Source organism: Pelodiscus sinensis, chromosome 6 (genome assembly GCF_052426305.1).
Source record: "Pelodiscus sinensis isolate ZL-2025 chromosome 6, ASM5242630v1, whole genome shotgun sequence".
Classification (NCBI taxonomy): Eukaryota; Metazoa; Chordata; order Testudines; family Trionychidae; genus Pelodiscus; species Pelodiscus sinensis.
Window position 1 is genome coordinate 22,700,221 of NC_143057.1, and position 20,397 is coordinate 22,720,617.

At 40.8% G+C, this 20,397-nt stretch overlaps 1 protein-coding gene across 7 annotated transcripts in view; it reads left to right on the forward strand.

Moving 5' to 3' along the window:
• Positions 1–20,397, forward strand: part of BNC2 (basonuclin zinc finger protein 2) — a 474,676-nt gene that overhangs the window by 423,889 nt on the left and 30,390 nt on the right. For all 7 annotated transcript variants that reach the window (XM_075931527.2, XM_089779189.1, XM_089779192.1 and 4 more), the window contains one exon: positions 17,121–19,087. In XM_075931527.2, coding sequence (XP_075787642.2) covers positions 17,121–19,087 — 1,967 coding nt within the window. The remainder of the gene's footprint in view (positions 1–17,120; positions 19,088–20,397) is intronic.

Consider the following 20,397-nt stretch of genomic DNA (forward strand, 5'->3'; position numbering starts at 1 on the left):
GGGGGCATAAGGATGTGATCCTGGAGCTCACCATCAAGGCATGGCCAGTGCCACTCCTCTCTCCCATGTGCATATAAAGGGATTCGGAATCACCACTTCTTCCCAATGGACTAATAACTCCCGTCCTCTCCCCCTCCGCCTGTCACCTTCCTCTTCTTCCCCACCCAAACTGCTCTCACACTCACCCCCACACTCAGCCACACCTCCACCACTCTGGCCCACTTTTTTTGCGGGGGGGAGCAGTGCAGTGGTTACAGCTCAGAGCTGCTGCCGGAGCTGGAACTGGGGCTGCGGTGAGGCTGCCCCAGCAGGGAAAGTCTCACCGCAGCCCATCTCCAGCTGCAACACATGGAGCAGCTGCCTGCCACGCAAACCCGCTGGCCGGGCCACATGGTGGCCACCAAAGATGGAACCAGGGTCACGGTGAGTCTGCCCCAGCAGGGACGCTCTTACCACAGCCTAGCTCCAACCACACACATGGGACCCACCACATAGCCCTGTCAGAGCAAGAACCGCACCCCTCACCGTGCAGCAGGAAAGTGAGTGCTGCTGAGCACTCTGCAAAGGAGGTGGGCGGGCATAGAATTGTTGGTGCGTGGCCACGCAGGTGTGCACCTCAGAAGGAACAATAGTTGTAACCCAACTTGTTAATTGATTTCTTTCCAATTGGGTCCCAGTTAACCCATAATGGTGCGGATTCATGTGGTAAGGTTCTGACTCAGCTCTTGACTGCGCACAATATGTTATGCACAGCTGTGTGTGCAACTGGATATTTTACATGCACAATTACCTCCTTGTACCATCCTATACAGGTTTTGCAAGCTCAGCCCACATTCATTTTCCTTTTTTAAAAAAAATGCCCTAAAGTTTGACTTACACTGCAGAATCCAAGAAATCATAGAAACGGAAGAGACCTCAGGAGGTCATTGAATCCAACCGCCTGCTAAAACCAGGACCAACCCCAACTAAATCATCCCAGCCAGGGGTTTGTCAAGCCGGGACTTAAAAACCTCTAGGGACGGAGATTCTACCACGTCCCTAGGTAACCCATTCCAGTGCTTCACCACCCTCCTAGTGAAATAGCTTTTCCTAATATCCAACCTAGACCTCCCCCACTGCAACTTGAGACTATTGCTCCTCATTCTGTTATCTGTCACCACTGAGAACAGCCTCTATCCATCCTCTTTGGAACCCCCCTTCAGGTAGCTAGATGTTGCTGTCAAATCCCCCCTCACTCTTCTCTTTTGTAGACTAAGTAAACCCAAATCCCTCAGCCTCTCCTCATAAGTCTCCCCCAGTCATTTTTGTGGCTCTCTGCTGGACTCTCTCCAATGTATGCACATCCTTTCTATAACAGGGGAGCCAGAATTGGTTGGAGTACTTCAGATGTGACCTCACCAGTGCTGAATAAAGGGGAATGATCACTTCCTGCACACTACTATGCTGTTAGCCTTGGAGCCTTGGCTCCAAGTTCACACAGTGACTCACATCCAGCTTCTTATCCACTGTAATCCCCAGGTCCTTTTCTGAAGAACTGCTACTTAGCCAGTCTGTCCCCAGCCTGTAATAATGTTGGGATTCTTCCATTCCAAGTGCAGGTCTCTGCACTTGTCCTTGTTGACCTTCATCAGATTTCTTTTGGCCCAATCCTCCAATTTGTTTAGGTCACTCAGGACCCTATCCCTACCCTACATTTCTCCAATTTAGTGTCATCCACGAACTCGCTGAGGGTGCAGTCCATCCCCTCATCCACATGTAGAGTTATAACTGAAATTCTGTGCTTTATTTGTCCTGTCATGATATTTCTCTTTATGAAAGGTCCTATCTAGCACATGCATTTCCAGAAGGCTGCATATGCTTCCTGCAGATTGGCCCTATGCTCCCTATGAATCCCAGTTGCCCTGTGACTCAGAACAAATCCCTCAGTCCTTGCCCTCAATCACTTTGCACCCCCTTAATTATGGAGCTGCTTAGGGGACAGGAATCTCTTACAAATTTTCCATTTTCCATAACCACAGCTATAGAGAATCTGAGAGATCACCAGATTCCTTTAAATTTAGAATACAAAGATTTGTTTTTCAAAACGGTCAAAGGCCTGGTTTACACTAGGAAATTAGGTATCTACATCACTCAAGGATTTGAAAAATCCACAACTTTGAACAACACAGTAAAACCAACCAAACTGCTGGTGTAGACACATAAGGTCAGTGGAAGAATTCTCCTGTCATCCTAGCTATTGCCTCTCAGGGAGGTTGAGTAACTATACTAATAGTAGCAGTTCCTTCTGCCAACATACATAGCAATTTCCTTGAAGCGCAACAGCAATGCTACTGCAGCACTTTAAATATAGACAAGCCTCCAGATATTTGGATATCCAACTTGCATAAATGTTATTAGTAATTTGAAAGTCTCTTAGCTTTGAAATTATCAACCCGCATTGATCTTAATGCAGTAAAGTTTCTTTTATTAAATATATTTTGTACAGTACCTAGCACAGTGAGACCCACCTGTCTGTGGCCAATTGGAATTACAGTACTACCAAATTTCAAATGTTAAATAATAAAATTCTGTTAATGGCAATTGCTGAAAGATGACCATTTGGATTTTTTTAAATTAGGAACTTGGTATTTAGTCATGGGAAAAGATATAATGGGCAGTAGTGCCACTATGTCAAGGTTCTTTCAGATTGCCAATTTTTTGCTTAGCACCTGATTCATCACCCCCTTGCACAAGTAAGTATAAGTCAAGTCTTACTCCACTGGCGTTAGAGTTATGCCAGGGTAAAATAGTATAAATAGATTCAGCATCTGACTTCAAATCAAAATTTCTCTCCTAAATGAGAATTTCTCTGCTCCAATGAAATTCTAAGCCCCTGAATATGGTCACGGGTTTACTGCAGAAAATCTTGAGGCCCTTAACTCTGAAGGTGCTACATGGAGTAGCTATGATTAAATGAATCTGGAGCTGCAGTGATTAAACATGTTGTAACCTGACAGTGATCTATCACAGCTTTTAAAATAAAAATGCTATGCACACTGTTACTAAAAGAAAAGTGATAATCTCTTATGAATTATACATTCTTATTGGGTCCATAATCAAGAGCATTGCATAACAAAGTGAATATTTTATCAAAAGTCAAACAATATGTTTTAAAAATCACAAGAAGCATTTAAAACTAGTGCCCTAGCATCCTAATAACATTACTTAAATTGCAGACATTAATACTTTTTCAGGGGGAGATGGGGAGAGGTCCAAATTAACATTGCTGTTGTAAATGATAAAATAGAATTTCCTCCCCTCTTATAAGAGAGTGCTTTTCTTTTGCAAACCATTTTTATTTGAATGCTAGCAGAGTGCTGAGCAAAAATGTCTGCCAGAAAGCTCCCACCCAACTGAATGAGCATGGGACAAGTTACCTCCTTCCTGCCCTGCCATCCTCACAAATAAATATATTCTTAGCTTCCTGCAGACTAGATATTCCACATCAGGGTTGGGCAAGAGGTGGCTGGTGGGCCAGATCCGGCCCCCCAAGCTGCTGGATCTGACCCGCAGCCACTTTACCAGCCCCCTTACCACACAGCAGCTCACACTGTTTAATACAGCTGGCTGGTCATTGTTCTGCAAGCTGGGGAGGGATGGGAAAACACTGTCCCTGCCCCCTGCAAAATCCTTTAGCTCTCATTATCTAATTTCTGGCCAATAGGAGATGAAAAATTTTGCTGGAGGCAGGGACAGAGCTACGCCTCCTTCCTTCCTCTTTCCCCCACCCCAGTGCTGGAGCAGAGCCATGTGGAACAGCCAGCCCAGCAGACAAGCAGGGAGCCTGTCTCAGGTTCCTGCTGGGCTGTTGAGTGGGAGCTGCCTAGGTAAGTGCCTGCCAGCCAGAACACCCCATTCTCTCTCTCCCCCCAACTCCCTGCCCCCGGTCACCAGCCCCTGTTGCCCCAGGTCACCACCCAAATCCTCTATATCCCTTCTCCACACCTCCTCCAGGTCACAACTCCCTCCCAGACTCTGTACCCCCTCCAACCTCTCTCTCCCAGGCCAGAATCCTCTCCTGCACCCATACCCCATCCTGGACGCTGCACCTCAAGCCCCTGCTCCTTCAACCAAACTCCCTCTCAGACCCCACACCTCTTCCTGGACCCAGTCCTCTATGCCAAGCTCCCTTCTGCAGCTCACCCACGGTCCTAGACCCTGCACCCCCACCACAGAAGTGTGACCCTTGACCCCTTACCAGAATCTTGGAGTGGACCCTCATTAAATTTATTGCCACCCCTGTTCTACATGCACTGTGTGGCAGCATTTTGCGAGGGATACTATTTATCTGTGGAAATCATCTGTGTGTTTGTCCATGTACATCGTCTACCCCAAAATAGTATCTGTGTGTGTGACTCAAATACACCTAGGATAATTTGCAATGGGGAAGATGGGTGGATTTCACATGATGCTCCAAACCTATTAGAACTCCTTTGTCATGTATTGGCCTAGCCCAGCAATAGACATCAAAGCACTCAATACCTAAAGGATGTGGCCATTTTATGTTTTGGAGTAACTCTGTCAGTGGTGAAGAACTTTTTGAGAACTTGCCACTTCACTTCACATGGATTTCCAGTGTCCAACTTCTGATGGTTGTTGTGATATATATTCCAACTTTTTTGCCTTTGCCACAGCTTTATTTAATCAAGAAACACATTCTTTTGACTTTGTGCATTTTTATGTAATTTGTTCAAACATGCTTCAAATCATGCCACAGTCTTACAGGGCCAAGCATTAAGAATTTTGTTGAGAGTAATTATTATGGAGATTTAAAGTCGATGGGATCTTAGGAATACTTATATTGGAGAGAAAGCAATGGGAGCCTTCTGAATAAAATCCATGTGCTAAAGAAGTGCTGATATTTAGTGATCTAGTAGGTGATACTCTTCCCTCTGTAGTAGTACTGTACCAGTGCTCCAGCAGATTGGTAGTGGCGGACGGTGCTTCTGGAGGTGTTGTCTTAGAATGAGATATAAAAGAGAAGATCTAATAGTTTTGGCCAGTGAAGATCCCATAAGCCTTTTAGCAAGTGTGTGGGTGGATAAGTCCAGTATCCTGGGCCAATTTCAACTGTGGTTATGCTATTCCACCTACTTAAATTCCATTTGGAATTTCAGTTGGACATGGCATTCTTCCCTTTTTCTGTTGTGAAGTGCTATTGTGCATGGTGAGACAGCTGCTCTGTTCCATCCCAGTCCTGGTGGCATTTCTGAGATGTCCCTCCTACAGATATGGAGACAAATTCTGCTCTTTGTAATGCTGCAATGCTAGATTTTATCCCATTTGCTGTCAAATGAAGTCAGGCTTAACGGTGAAGCAGACCTTGGACTGTAGTCTGTAACATCGATTAGTAAAAATGTGTAAAGTTCCGTGGACTCCACTTGGCTGAAAGTTGCCAGACAGTTATTAAAAATTCTGCACACAATATTTTAAAATTTTGCAAATTCTATTTAGTCAAGTAAATGTGGAGGCTCCAGCATGTGATTGTAGAGCACAGGCCACTGGCTACACAGAAGTAGGCGATCACTCTGCAGCTCCCTCTGGGACACAGACACTGTGGTGAGATTGCTCCCAATCCTCTCACAGCAAAAGGACTGACAGGGGCAGGCAGGCAGACTCAGCCTGGCAGGGTTCAAGTGTGTGTGTGTGGGGGGGGGGGGAGGGGGAAGGGTGCAGAATCCAGATCTGGGTTGAGAGGATTCTGTGGGGGGATCTGGATGCAGGCTGCTCATTGGGAGATCCATGTGATCTGGCTACACGTGGAGTTGTTGGGGAGTTCTGGGTACAACTGTAATGGGATATTGCATGAGAGTCCAAGTGCTTATGAGGGGCTGGGTGTGGGGGGGGATAGAGCTTGGCAGGAGGGCCTGGCAGTGGGAGGGTTCAGATGTTAGGGGAGTGGGGATCCAAGTGAGCTGACTGGGGCCTGGTGAATTGGGCGTACAGATGCAGGTGGCTCATTAGAGTGGTTCAGGAACAGAGGCATTCTAGTTAAGGGGGGTGAGGCTCAGCAGGAAGGTCTGGACACGTGGAGGTCAGGATGCCTGGGGAGTTGGGTGGGTGGGGGAGAAGCTTCCTGTACAGTGATCCTTCCCCCTTGCAGCTCAGAGTGATAGGTGCAGGAAGCAGGAGAATGGGGTTTGCAGAGATTCCTGAAGCTGAGGGCAAAATCTGAGAGTGGGTCAGACCCAGCCACAAATGTCCTGCGGGGGATGATAAAATTCCCATCATCCCCAGCCCAGCTGAGACCAGCACAGGCTAGGAGCCATCAGTTGGGTCTTCCCTAATCCCATCCTCTGTTCCACAGTGATTTACCTTTCTGCTGGCTGCTCTGGGCATCCACAACATACTGCCAGGGAGGGATGCCACCTTCTGTGGCTTCCCTTTGCTTCCCCCCTCAGAAAGTCATTTTTCTGTAGGAAAACAAAGAATCTGAGGGGGACATAAAGTCTGTGTATGCTCAGTGACACAAAATTCCCCCCAGCCGCAGGAGTAAGTAGCATTCGCGTTTTTACTGTGATGTAGGGAAACAGCCTTTCTTTTTCTATTAGCTGTCACAAGCCAAACTCTGATGTGTATCCTATATCTTTAGGTGAAAGCAAACAAATCCAGTTCTAACAAGTAGGGGGAAAGATCTATCTCTTTTGTTTTTTTCAGTATAATGAATGTAGCTGTAAAGCCAAAAGCTAAAGATTTCCATTATTCACTGAAAACTCTGTAGTGCTGTGTCATATTGGTTTGTGAGGCAGCAATAGACATAAGGAAAGGACCACTTGTTCTCACAACCATGGTAGTTATCATACATTTTGGTGGGGGACAGAGAAAGGGATGGAGAAGGGATGTGGGGTTTTAGATGGGAAAGTCTTTTAAGTCATAGCTTTTTGTAAGTTGGGTATATTGAATTTGGCATCAGCTGCTTATGTACGATCATAAGAAGCTTTTGTATATACCTCTCTCTGATGTTTGCAAAAACAAAGCAGACATTGGGTTGATACGGCATGTAAAGAATGCCTAGCAAAGGGGAAAAAGTGAGTGGATAAATATTTCCTACTGAAATCAGTAAGAGCCCTGATGCTGACCTAAAAAGGAGCATGATCTGGTGGATTTTGGTTTCTTCAATGTATATGGATATGCGCTGATTTACGTCTGTGTGTGTAGTGGACACTTTTTTTTCCCAGAAAGGGATGGGATATCAGCTTCTCCTAGTGTAACAGCTTGAAATTTCATTTGGAAGAAAGGAGATGCTCCTGAGAAACTCAGCCAAACAAAAACAACAAACCCAAATCATGGAAATTATGTGAGCCTTTCTTTATCAGAAACAAATATTGCTTTTCTGTCTGCACCCTAATTAAAACCATCCTTTGCTATTATAATATGATTAAGTGTATTTCAGTCTACTTTGCAGTTGTTATAAGCATATTTTCAACATGTTTCCCCAAGATCATCTAGAAAACATACAAGTATCTAAGAAAACCTCATGGAGGAAAGATGAATGCATAGTAAGCCTTAACTTACTTACTGAGCTTAGGAATCAAATGTATTTCTCTCTGTGCAATATATTTTTAATCACTTCATTCTGGATGCTTGGACAATTTGTGCCAAAAGATATGTATTTAAGGCACTCAAATAAATAATTTTGTCAGGTTGTTTTCACATAACTATATAATTTCAATAGTGATAAAAATGTAGCCGTGTTAGTCTGGTGTAGCTGAAACAAAAAACAGGACTATGTAGCACTTTAAAGACTAACAAGATGGTTTATTAGGTGATGAGCTTTTGTGGGCCAGACCCACTTCCTCAGATCAAAGATTGGAAGAAAATTGGCACCACCATATATACCAAAGGATACAATCAAAAAAATGAACACATATGAAAAGGACAAATCAAATTTCAGAACAGAAGGGGGACGAGGAGGGAAGGTAAATGTCTGTGAGCTAATGATATTAGAGGTGATCATTGGGGAAGCTATCTTTGTAATGGGTAAGATAATTAATGTCTTTATTTAGACCTAGGCATGAAGTGTCGAATTTAAGCATGAATGACAGTTTAAAGGATTCTCTTTCAAGTCTGGTGTTAAAAAGACTTTAAAGTCTTGAAAGTTAAAAAGACTTTAACACCAGACTTGAAAGAGAATCCTCTGAACTGTCATTCATACTTAAATTTGGCACTTCACGCCTAGGACTAAACAAAGACATTAATTATCTTACCCATTACAAAGATAGCTTCCCCAATGATCACCTCTAATATCATTAGCTCACAGACATTTACCTTCCCTCCTCGTCCCCCTTCTGTTCTGAAATTTGATTTGTCCTTTTCATATGTGTTCATTTTTTTGATTGTATCCTTTGGTATATATGGTGGTGCCAATTTTCTTCCAATCTTTGATCTGAGGAAGTGGGTCTGGCCCACGAAAGCTCATCACCTAATAAATCATCTTGTTAGTCCTGTTTTTATATAATTTCAAGTGCTTCTCAGAAATTATCACAACTATGCTGGAAAATATTCCCTGAATGTTTCCCGGAATCCACAATTTTTTTTCTAAAAAAGCCTTTTTCATTTTTTTATTTTAACCTTTTTTATTAATCTCCGTATGCTTACAGTCATGCACATGCTCACATCCTCTCTTACCTAGGCCAACAAATAAATTAGAGAACTAAAAATAGGCTTGCAAAAGTGTGTGTGTGATATATGTGTGTATCTTTCTATATAAAATTTAAAAAACTTTAAAAACGACACATAGTCTAGTAGTACCTTAAAGACTAACAAAACACGTAGATGGTATCATGAGTTTTTGTGGGCACAATCCACTTCTTAAGATGACACCATGAAAACATCTAGATAGACTTATGTGTAGCGCTGGGGAGGAGCCGGTGGTTGTGGTACATGTAGGTACCAATGACATAGGGAAGGGTAGGAGAGAGGTTCTGGAGGCCAAATTTAGGCTGCTAGGAAAGAGATTGAAATCCAGGATCTCTATGGTAGCATTCTCTGAAATGCTTCCAGTTCCACGTGCAGGGCCAGGTTGGCAAGCAGAGCTTCAGAGTCTCATTGTGTGGATGAGACGATGGTGTAGGGAAGAGGGGTTTAGATTTATTAGGAACTGGGGAAACTTTTGGGAGAGGGGGAGCCTATACAGGAACGATGGGCTCCACCTAAACCAAAATGGAACCAGACTGCTGGTACTTAATATTAAAAAGGTTGTAGAGCAGTTTTTAAACTAAGGACTAGGGAAAAGCCTATAGATGTGGAGCAGCGCATGGATCAGACAGAGACATCTATTGGGGAAGGTTCTATTAATAGAGATGCTCTATGTTCTAGTCAGGAGGAGAGGACGGAAGTATGGGTTGGATCAGATGAGATACAATCAAATGAAAAAGAGTATAACACATCAGGAAATGGCAGACAGATAAATAATGACAAATTATTAAAGTGCTTATACACCAATGCTAGAAGTCTAAATAGTAAAATGGATGAAGTAGAGTGCCTAGTTTTAAAGGGAAATATTAATATAATAGGCATCACAGAAATGTGGTGGCATGAGGAAAATCAATAGGACACAGTCATACCAGGTTACAAAATATATCTGAAGGGCAGAGCAGGTCATGCTGGTGGGGGAATGGCACTATACGTGAAAGAAAATGTAGAATCAAATGAAGTAAAAATCTTAAATGAGCCAAAATGTTCCATAGAAGGGAAGGAGCTATTCTTGATTTAGTCCTACGTGGAGAGCAAGATCTGGTTCAAGAAGTAAATATAACTGGACCACTTGGAAATAGTGACCATAATATGATAAAATGTAACATCGCTGTGGTGGGAAAAACACCTCAGCAGCCCAACACTGTGTCATTTAATTTCAGAAAGGGGAACAAAAATGAGGAAGTTCGTTAAACAGAAATAAAAAGGTACAGCGACAAAAGTAAAATCTCTGCAAGCCACATGGAAATTTTCCAAAGTCACCATAATAGAGGCCCAACTTAAATGTATACCCCAAATTAAAAAACACAGTAAGAGAACCAAAAAAGTGGCACTGTGGCTTGACAACCAAGTAAAATAAGCAGTGACAGATAAAAAGATATCTTTTAAAAAGTGGAAGTCAAATCCTAGTGAGGAAAATAGAAAGGACCATAAACTTTGTCAAATTGAGTATAAAAATATAATAAGAAAAGCCTAAAAGGAGTTTGAAGAACAGCTAGCCCAAAACTCCAAAAGTAATAGTACATTTTTTTAAAGTACATCAGAAGCAGGAAGCTGGCTAAACAACCAGTGGGGCCCTTGGACGATCAAGATAATAAAGGAGAACTCACAGATGATAAAGTCATAGCAGAGAAGTTAAATGAATTATTTGCTTCAATCTTCACGGCTGAGGATAATGGGGAAATTTCCCAAACCTGAGACATTCTCTTTAGGCGACAAATCTGAGGAATTGTCCCAGATTGAAGCGTCATTAGAGGAGATTTGAAACAAATTAATAAACTTAAGAGTAACAAGTCACCGGGACCAGATGGCATTCACCCAAGAGTTCAGAAAGAACTCAAATGGGAAATTGCGGAACTATTAATTGTGGTTTCTAACCTATCCTTTAAATCGGCTTCCATACCTAATGATTGGAAGATAGCTAACATGACGCCAATATTTAAAAAGGGCTCTGGAGGTGATTCTGGCAATTACAGACCAGTAAGTCTAACATCAGCACTGGGCAAATTAGTTGAAACTATAATAAGAACATAAGAATAAAATTGTTAGACACATTGATTAATATAATTTGTTGGCGGGAAAGTCAACATAGTTTCTGTAAAGGGAAATCATGCCTTACTAATCTGCTAGAGTTCTTTGAGGAGGTCAACAAACATGTGGACAAGGGGTATCCAGTAGATGTAGTATGCTTAGATTTCCAGAAAGCCTTTGACAAGGTCCCTCACCAAAGGTTCTTAAGTAAAATAAGTTGTCATGGGATAATAGGGAAGGTCCTTTCAGGGATTGATAACTGGTTTAAAAACAGAAAACAAAGGGTAGGAATAAATGGTAAGTTTTCCGAGTGGAGAGAGGTAACTAGTGGGGTCCCACAATGGTCTGTCTTGGGACCCATCGTATTCAACTTATTATAAATGATCTAGAGAAAGGGGCAAACAGTGAGGTGGCAAAATTTGCAGATGATACGAAACTGCTCTAGATAGTTAAGACCAAAACAGAATGTGAAGAGCTTCAAAAAAATCTCACCAAACTAAGTAATTGGGCAACAAAATGGCAAATAAAATTTAATGTTGATAAATGTAAAGTAATTCTCATTAGAAAAAAATAATCCAAATTTTATATATACAATATGATGGGGACTAATTTAGCTACAACTACTCAAGAGAAAGATCTTGGAATCATTGTGGATAGTTCTCTGAAAACATCCACTCAGTGTGCTGTGGCTGTCAAAAAAGCAAATAGAATGTCAGGAATCATTTAAAAAGGGATAGAGAATAAGACAGAAAATATTGTATTGCCTCTATATAAAATCATGGTATATCCACATCTTGAATACTTTGTACAGATGTGGTTGCCTCATATCAAAAAAGATATATTCGTATTGGAAAAGGTTCAATAAAGAGCAATAAAAATGATGAGGGGTTTGGAACGGGTCCCATGTGAAGAGAGATTAAAAAGAGTTGGACTTTTCAGCTTAGAAAAGAGAAGTCTACAGGGGGATATGTTAGAGGTCTATAAAATCATGACTGGTATGGAAAAAGTGAATAAAGAAAAGTTATTTATTTATTCCCACAATATAAGAACTAGGGGTCACCAAATGAAATTAATAGGCAGCATGTTTTAAAGAAACAAAAGGACGTTTTTCTTCACTCAACGCACAGTCAACCTGTGGAACTTCTTGCCAGAGGATGTGGTGAAGGCTAGAACTTTAACAGGGCTCAAAAAAGAGCTAGATAGATACATGGAGTCCATCAATGTTTATTAGCCAGGATGGGTAGGAATGGTATCCCTGGCCTCTGTTTCTCTGGAGGTGGGTGAGAAGGGAGGGATCACATGAGAATTACCTGTTGTGATCCCTCCCTCTGGGGCATCTGGTATTGACCACTGTCGGCAGACAGGATACTGGGCTAAATAGACCTTTGGTCTGACCCAGTATGGCTGTTCTTATGAAAAGTTCATGATACCACCTACATGTTTTGTTAGTCTTTAAGGTGCTGCTAGACTATTTGGTTTTTTAAAGTTTTTCCTGTTACAGACTAATTTGACCACCCCTCTGAAGCAAAATAAAACTAGTACAAGATAATGGAGATCATAGAAGTCTTTTCAGTTGACAAAGTTTAAAGTAACTTGATTTTAGAACAAAAGTTCTAGCTTGAATAGGCATGTATGTTGCATAGAAGCCATCCTCACTTTCTAAATAGGCAACAGAATCTGAGGCTGAATCAAAAACTTGCAAGTTGTGAAATTCAAAGAGCCCTAAGAAACCAAATCTCCCCCTCTCTAGCCCTCTTCAATTAAACTTATAAAAATTAGAGTGAACTTTGTGTTTGTCTTCTACTCTAACCTATTTGTACCATCTGAGATAATCATCCTAAACCCATCACTTGTTCTGATGTGACCCATAAGTTAGGACAAGATGCATCCTGACACATCTCATCTTAACCTGTAGGTCATCAAAAATCAGGAGATAAATTCAGGATGATTAACAGTGACACTGCTTCACAGACCTAATGCAGTGTGCGTATATGTGTATCTATATCTTTACTAATCATATAGATAGAGAGAAAATTGAGAGTGTGTTTAGACCTGGAGAGAGGAAGATTTAAGGTTATAGGTCTTGTACCCTTAGAGGTTAATTTTCTATGGTTCAGAAGCTTGAAGAATTCTCTCTTTCTGATATCGGAAGAGCTTCACCAATGTATAAAATCAGGCTGTAGAGCATTCATTGTATTCCTGTACAGGTTAAACATGTTCGTCTACTGGCTTGCTTAAAGGTAAAAGCATACATTGATATCTTTACACTGACTGACTGTCTTGTACATATTGTCACAAGAGGCTTGGCTTAATCGGTACTGAGCTGAAAAAAAGCAATATAAATTGGAACCTTTTGTCATGAAAAATTTAAATGTGGATATGATTTAATGGCTTTGGGGAGAAAGTTTAGCATGAGAGATTGTAAGAAACAAGAAATCGATTACATGTAAGAAAGGACTTGAACCTCTAATCAAGTATTAAGGTATACAAAGAGATCTCTAGCTAGTTATAGCATAATTCAAAGGGATAATGGTTAGATTTTTTTTAATTTTCAAGTTTTATAAAAAATGACATTCCTATTTGCTCTTTATCTAGTTCTGAATTTTAATACATACTTAGTGATTTATAGAACCCATCACTATGTAAATACTGAACTATGCATATGCCATGTACATAGGTGCTATATTTTCTATGAAATATCGTGATCCCAAAACACTTTTCTATATTGTTAGACAAAATGTTATGTCTAGCTAAAAATTAACAGTAGGCAACTTGTGAATATAAACGGCTGTTTCTTAAAAACAAGAAAAATGTTATTCATTAATCCAACCTACGGTGTCTTCAAGTCAGTAGCATTTTTAATATTCTTTACTTTATAGGATTGAGTCCTCCATTAAAGCAATGTAACATTAACAACACCATCGACAAAGATTTGCTCAAAATCTGACAGAAGCAAAGCAGTTAACAGTATTTGTAGCCATGTTGGTCCCAAGTTAGTAGAGACAGAAAGGTGGGTGAGGTAATGTTATTGGACGAACTTCTATTGGTGAAAGAGATAAGCTTTTGAGTTTCTCAGACCTTGTCTCTTTCCCCAACAGAAATTGGTCCAGTAAAAGATACTATCTCTCGAAAAGGAAAACTGAGAAGTGTGCATGCTTAATTGCAACCATCTTCTTCACTCATGCTACTACTTTGATCATTCTTAGGGAAAACTGTGTATAACCTAGTCCTTGTATGGCTTCTAGGACTAGCCCTAAAGATGTTAGTGGTGGGGCCATGGAGTGATTTAGGGAATTAATAATTGAATCTTTAGCTGAATTGAGGCACTTTAAATTACTATTGGAGTTCACACGGCGCTCTCTGGGCAGCTCTAAGAGCTGCCTGGGTGGCCAAAATGCTGTATGATCTGGGTGGTCATGAGGACTGGTTGCCCCCAGCCCCACCACCTTGCCCAGGGGACCAGCAAGGTCGTCAGCTCCCCTGCTTTAAGACAACTGTTGGATTCTCTTTGGCTGTTGTCTGCAAACTGAAGATGTCCCCATACCAATCAAACTCTCAACTGCCTGTGTAAGAACTCCTGAAGATCTGGTCCCCCAGTGTTTCATCATCCTCCCCACTGTAAGCATGTACATAGCTGCAACATTTTAGCATTGAGAAAGGGACAGTTTAGGCAAAATGTCAGGAAAACTTCCTTTCAGTGTGGGATATGTATTAAGCTGCAAAATAACCTTCAAAGGGAAGTGGTGGAAGCCTCATTATATGGGACATTTCAGTCCAGGTTGAAGACAATACTTGAACGTGTGCCATAAGAACCAATTCCACCAAGTTTCCTGAGTGATCTAATTGGCCTGTTGATCTCTTACTCATAGGTTTCTGGGGGTACCACAATAGAGAAGCCCCTTGTTTTTCAGTCTTGTGGCTTGTTTGACTGCAAATGGCACAATCCAAATCTTATTTATGTATTTATCCACATTTATAAAAGACACCCCCTGCTCCACAAGCCTCTGAATGTAAAAAACATAAATTGCTATCAGTAGTGCATTGCAAACACCTGCGGTTGGCAGCAATCAGACAGTCCAAGTAAACACTATAAATCCTATCTCCAAACAATCTGAGGGCTTTTCCATCTTTTTAAACTGACTCACATAAGAGCCGTTGGGAGGGTGGAAACTCAAAACTTGAACTGTGAGGTCATTTTAGGGTTCAGGTGAGATACTGATATCTACTTAATGTAGAATCATTCTGGCAAGGAAGGGTAGACCTGATACAGGTTCTGGTGGAAATGAATGGAGAAATAGGGAACCTTTTGAAAAGCATATAAGGAAAGTAGTAAAAAAGTAGCCAGTCTGGAATTCGGAAGGAAGAAAAGTATAGTCCCAGTTCCAAGGATTTCCTAAATTTTTTGATAAGTTGCATTGAGTCTCACTGAATTTCTGTAAAACAGGCATTCCCTTACAGTGAGACAGGCGGAATTATAAAGCTATTCGAGTTACTGTTTTAGGAAAAGTATTCAAAGCTTTGATTGCTTACTGAATAAAACTAGCAAATTATAGCCCTACCCGTCAAACAGCGCTGCACAAGGAGGTCATTGATTCTGCATGGATCCCCATTGATAAAAGCCCCACATGGATTCAGTGATCTGCCCACATGGATCAACTTGCAGGATAAAGGCCAATTTAAGGTTTTCCCCCTAAATATAGTTCTATCTATTACATTACTGATAAATTAGATCATGTGATATCATTCATGTCTGGCACCATGAACCATGTTAGTGGCTTTATAGTAACGTAATTGACATTAGTCCACGTGACTAGCTTTGCATCCTATGATTTGAGATAAATCTAAATTGAAATAAGTAACATTAGTTCTAGCTGGAGTTTTATGTATGTGTTTTATCATTTGAGGAAAAAAATGTGATTTACAATGCTATAAAAATAAGGTGAAAAACCTAGAATCATAGACTACAGTAATGTTCATGTTTTCATATAAATACTCTATTTATATGATTCCTATTCACACCTCTTCTGGTGCTTTTTTGCTGCAAGGGTACCCCTAAATGTTTAGGTAGAGCTCTGAACCTGGGATCCAAGATTTTTTTAAAAAAAGAAGACAATGACAGTACTGAGGAGTTACATGCAGAGGTGCCTACCACTGGCAGCGCTATGCAGTAAATACTGGGCCACCTCTGTTTGATTGTCATGGGACTGGGTTTATTGGTAGCTACAGGGGTGGTGACACGTCCAGCATTAGCCCTCTGGTAGAGATGTTGCTAAAAAGTATTCATTATGAAAGTACAGTATTTTAATACATTTTTTTTCAATCCATGCTGGAATGGATTGCCTGACATTACAGTGCAGAATTTTTAAGTTCTACCTTCAGGCAAATCTCATACTTACTAGCAAAAATGAAAGTGTGAAATGCTTTTTAATGTATATTTAACAACAGATAGTCTAGTGATTACTGATGTGTATTCTCTCTGGACCTTTCCTTTGCTACGAGAAGGCGATGTAAAGAGACAACATTTTTATACATTTATGTTATCCACATCCATCAAATGTTTACTTTTTAAATATGTGTAACTGTCATTTATAACAAGACTGCAAAAAAGTTATATTTTAAGTGTAAATCAAACCCAGGTTAGAAGTTTGCAATCAATGCCAGTAACAGTTCAGTAACACTCAAGCAATGTTTCCTTTCCTTCTCTCCCCCCAGTTTCAGCCTTTTGATCTGCATAGGCAATAAGTGCAATTTTATGTATTGCTCTTCTGAAGAAAATGTAGTCTGTTAATATTTTTATGCTACTTGTTAATTGTCTCATTTCAAACTTTTTGACCTGCATTTTAGAAGATTGTTCCTAATTGAAATAAGTTTTATGTCTACTTACATTTAAGAGGTAAATTCTATCAAATGCATTTATTTAATTTTTTCCTGTAGAGTCACTTTTTAGTAAGGATTAAGGTACAGTTTTCTATAGTTACAGTGGGCTGCACAGCAAGATTTCACATCTTAAACTAACGTATGCTAAAGAGTTGCATAGTACATAGATCACTGTTGTTATAATAGCGGTATTGAAGGCATTTTAGATCACAGAGCCCCAGTAGTCTAAATTTTGTTTGTTTTGACATTATTAAACTCAATCTGTTGCTCTAACTGTGACTCTAATTACTGTATTTGCATGGCAGAAAAGTTTGCTTTGTGGATCGACTTCTATTAACATTGTTTGCATGTTGTTTTCTGAGTGTAGTGTTTCATGTACAGAGAGCAGAGCACCTTCTATCGAATTCAATAATTATGCAGAATCAATAAGTTTTTTTTCTTTGTGTTTGTCTTTGTTGTTTCTTTGATATGGCCTCTAGGATGCTGCAGGCAAAGTGCTGGACCGCTGGGCCATCATGTCCAGGGAAGAAGAGATTATTACCCTTCAGCAGTTTCTGAGATTTGGAGAAACCAAATCCATCGTGGAGCTGATGGCAATCCAAGAAAAGGAGGGGCAGGCTGTGGCTGTGCCATCTTCAAAGACAGATTCAGATATAAGGACTTTTATTGAAAGCAATAATCGCACTCGGAGCCCAAGTCTCCTAGCTCACCTGGAGAACAGCAACCCTTCCAGCATTCATCACTTTGAAAACATCCCTAACAGCCTTGCGTTTCTGCTTCCATTCCAGTACATAAATCCAGTCTCAGCTCCATTGCTGGGGCTGCCTCCGAATGGCCTCCTGCTGGAACAGCCGGCCCTGAGGCTGCGTGAGCCAAGCCTGTCTACCCAAAATGAATACAATGAAAGCAGTGAATCTGAAATTTCCCCCACTCCTTTCAAGAATGAACAGACATCCAGCAGGAATGCTTTGACCAGCATCACAAATGTAGAACCCAAAACTGAGCCAACCTGTGTGTCTCCAGTTCAAACATCTACCCCCATCAATGATTTATCCAAAAGCGAGCACACAAAAAGCTCATTCAGGATTCACCGAATGAGAAGAATGGGATCGGCATCAAGAAAAGGGAGAGTGTTCTGCAATGCATGTGGTAAAACTTTCTATGACAAAGGTACGCTCAAAATTCACTACAATGCAGTTCATCTTAAAATCAAACACCGGTGCACGATTGAAGGCTGCAACATGGTCTTCAGCTCTCTTAGAAGTCGCAATCGTCACAGTGCTAACCCTAACCCCCGCCTTCACATGCCTATGCTAAGGAACAACCGAGACAAAGATCTAATCCGGGCTACATCTGGAGCTGCCACCCCTGTCATAGCAAGTACAAAATCCAGTCTTACCTTAACAAGCCCTGGTCGGCCTCCAGTGGGTTTTACTACTCCCCCGTTAGACCCTGTACTACAGAACCCTCTCTCTAGCCAGCTGGTGTTTCCAGCTTTAAAGACTGTCCAACCTGTTCCTCCTTTTTACAGAAGTTTACTTACTCCTGGAGAGATGGTGAGTCCTCCAACCTCGTTACCTACCAGTCCCATCATACCAACAGGTGGTGCAGTGGAGCAGCAGCCTCCTCTTCCTTCAGAGTCATCGGTACCTGCAATGATGATGCCTATCCACGAGCCTAATGCTGACCTAGCCCCTAAGAAAAAACCAAGGAAGTCAAGCATGCCAGTTAAAATAGAAAAGGAAGTGATTGATACTGCGGATGAGTTTGACGATGAAGATGAAGATGCTCATGACAACAGCATAATGGCTAATGATATTGCTCATGACAATCACTGCCATTCGCAGGAGGAAATGAGCCCAGGATTGTCTGTGAAAGATTTTTCTAAAAATGGGAGAAACAGATGCATTTCTCGAACAGAGATACGAAGGGCAGACAGCATGACCTCAGAAGACCAAGAGCACGAGAGAGACTATGAAAATGAGTCAGAATCCTCAGAGCCAAAATTGTGCGAGGAATCCATGGAAGGTGATGAACATATCCATGAATCTAATGAAAAATCTATGATGAACAGTGAGATGCAGGATGAAAATCACAATGAATCATCTCACCAGGATGTAATTAAGGTGAAGGAAGAGTTTACAGACCCTACGTATGATATGTTTTACATGAGCCAATATGGACTGTATAATGGGGGCAGCGCCAGCATGGCTGCCCTTCATGAAAGTTTCACTTCAACATTTAACTACAACAGTCCTCAGAAGTTCTCCCCAGAAGGTGACCTGTGTTCCAGCCCAGATCCCAAGATCTGCTATGTGTGCAAGAAGAGTTTCAAAAGTTCCTATAGTGTGAAGCTTCACTACAGGAATGTTCATTTAAAAGAAATGCATGTCTGCACAGTGGCTGGCTGTAATGCTGCCTTCCCATCACGGAGAAGCAGAGACAGGTCAGTAAATATTAATTGATTTTCTACATTATTAAGTGTGTTGAATTGCATATGAAAATCCAGTATTAGATAGATGAAGAAATAGAGAAAGAGACACAGTAATGAGAAGTGACAGTCGTGCCCTCTTGGCATTGAAGGGGTTTTTCACTTTAGGTTTTCATTATTTGACATTCAGAATAGTATATACTATGTCATTGTCTTATGTGACTGGCTTGATGATGTCATTATTCTTTTTGTGCATGTGTGTATGTATTGTATATACACTTTTTTATGTATGCTGCTGCTTTTATATATTCAGCTTTTTTTCCCTGCAGCTTTCGAATCAAGGAAAGCTTTTATTAAATATATAATGATTATAAACAACAGAAATATCTTCATACATACTCTTGGAAATAGAAACAGGAATAGATGGAGGGGGAGAACAATAGGACTAGGATACATGAACAGTCCCCATCTCTGCAGGCTTAAGTACAAATGAGTAGGAATCATTAATGGAGATTAATTCTCCTTATAAACAATAAGAAACAAAATGAAACGTAAATGTTGGGGAAATGCTTCTCTTTTTCCATGGGAGAACATGTACCTTTCCCTTCCCCTCTCTTCCCCCCGCCCCAATATAACCATTCAGTCCAGCTTTTTTTCTCTAAATGTAACTTCCAGTCACTCTGATGGAGTTATATACATGCAAAAAGGGGAGACTGTATCTTTTTAAGATCAGTAAGGGTATGTTCTTCAGGCCTTCAAATGACATCACACTATAGTTATGCTGCATCAGTGCTTAAACAGAAGCAATTGGTCCTAAACCGTTTTGGCCTTTTTTGAGGGTTTTTTTTTTTTTTTTAGTTCCTAAAGTAAATGGAATTTGTCAAGGTGGCCTGTGGTAGAATTGCACAGTTATTCCATATTCCACAGAAAACAAGTTCTCAGGTATGATGATGAACGTAGTGGTGCACAATGGAGTATCCATTAAAGGTTCACAGCATTGGGTTTGTGTTGTGATGGTGAAAGTGATTCATCACACTTGAATTTGTTTTAATATTTTTCATTATGGAATAACAATTCAGAAGAGAGAGAGAGGAAGGAACTTGAATTTAGCTAAGCATTTTGCACACATTTCCTGTGTCTTATGCCATGGAAATTACTTAAATTTTCAACTGGATTCAGGGTTTAATATAAAATAAAAGTAATTTAGTGTGAAGGAGGAAACCAAATTTCACTGTTTCTGGAGTCTTTAAATGGAAAATGTGAACATAAAAGAAAACTGTACATAGAGTAGAATAAACTCGAATGCTTGTTTTACCAGTAAGATG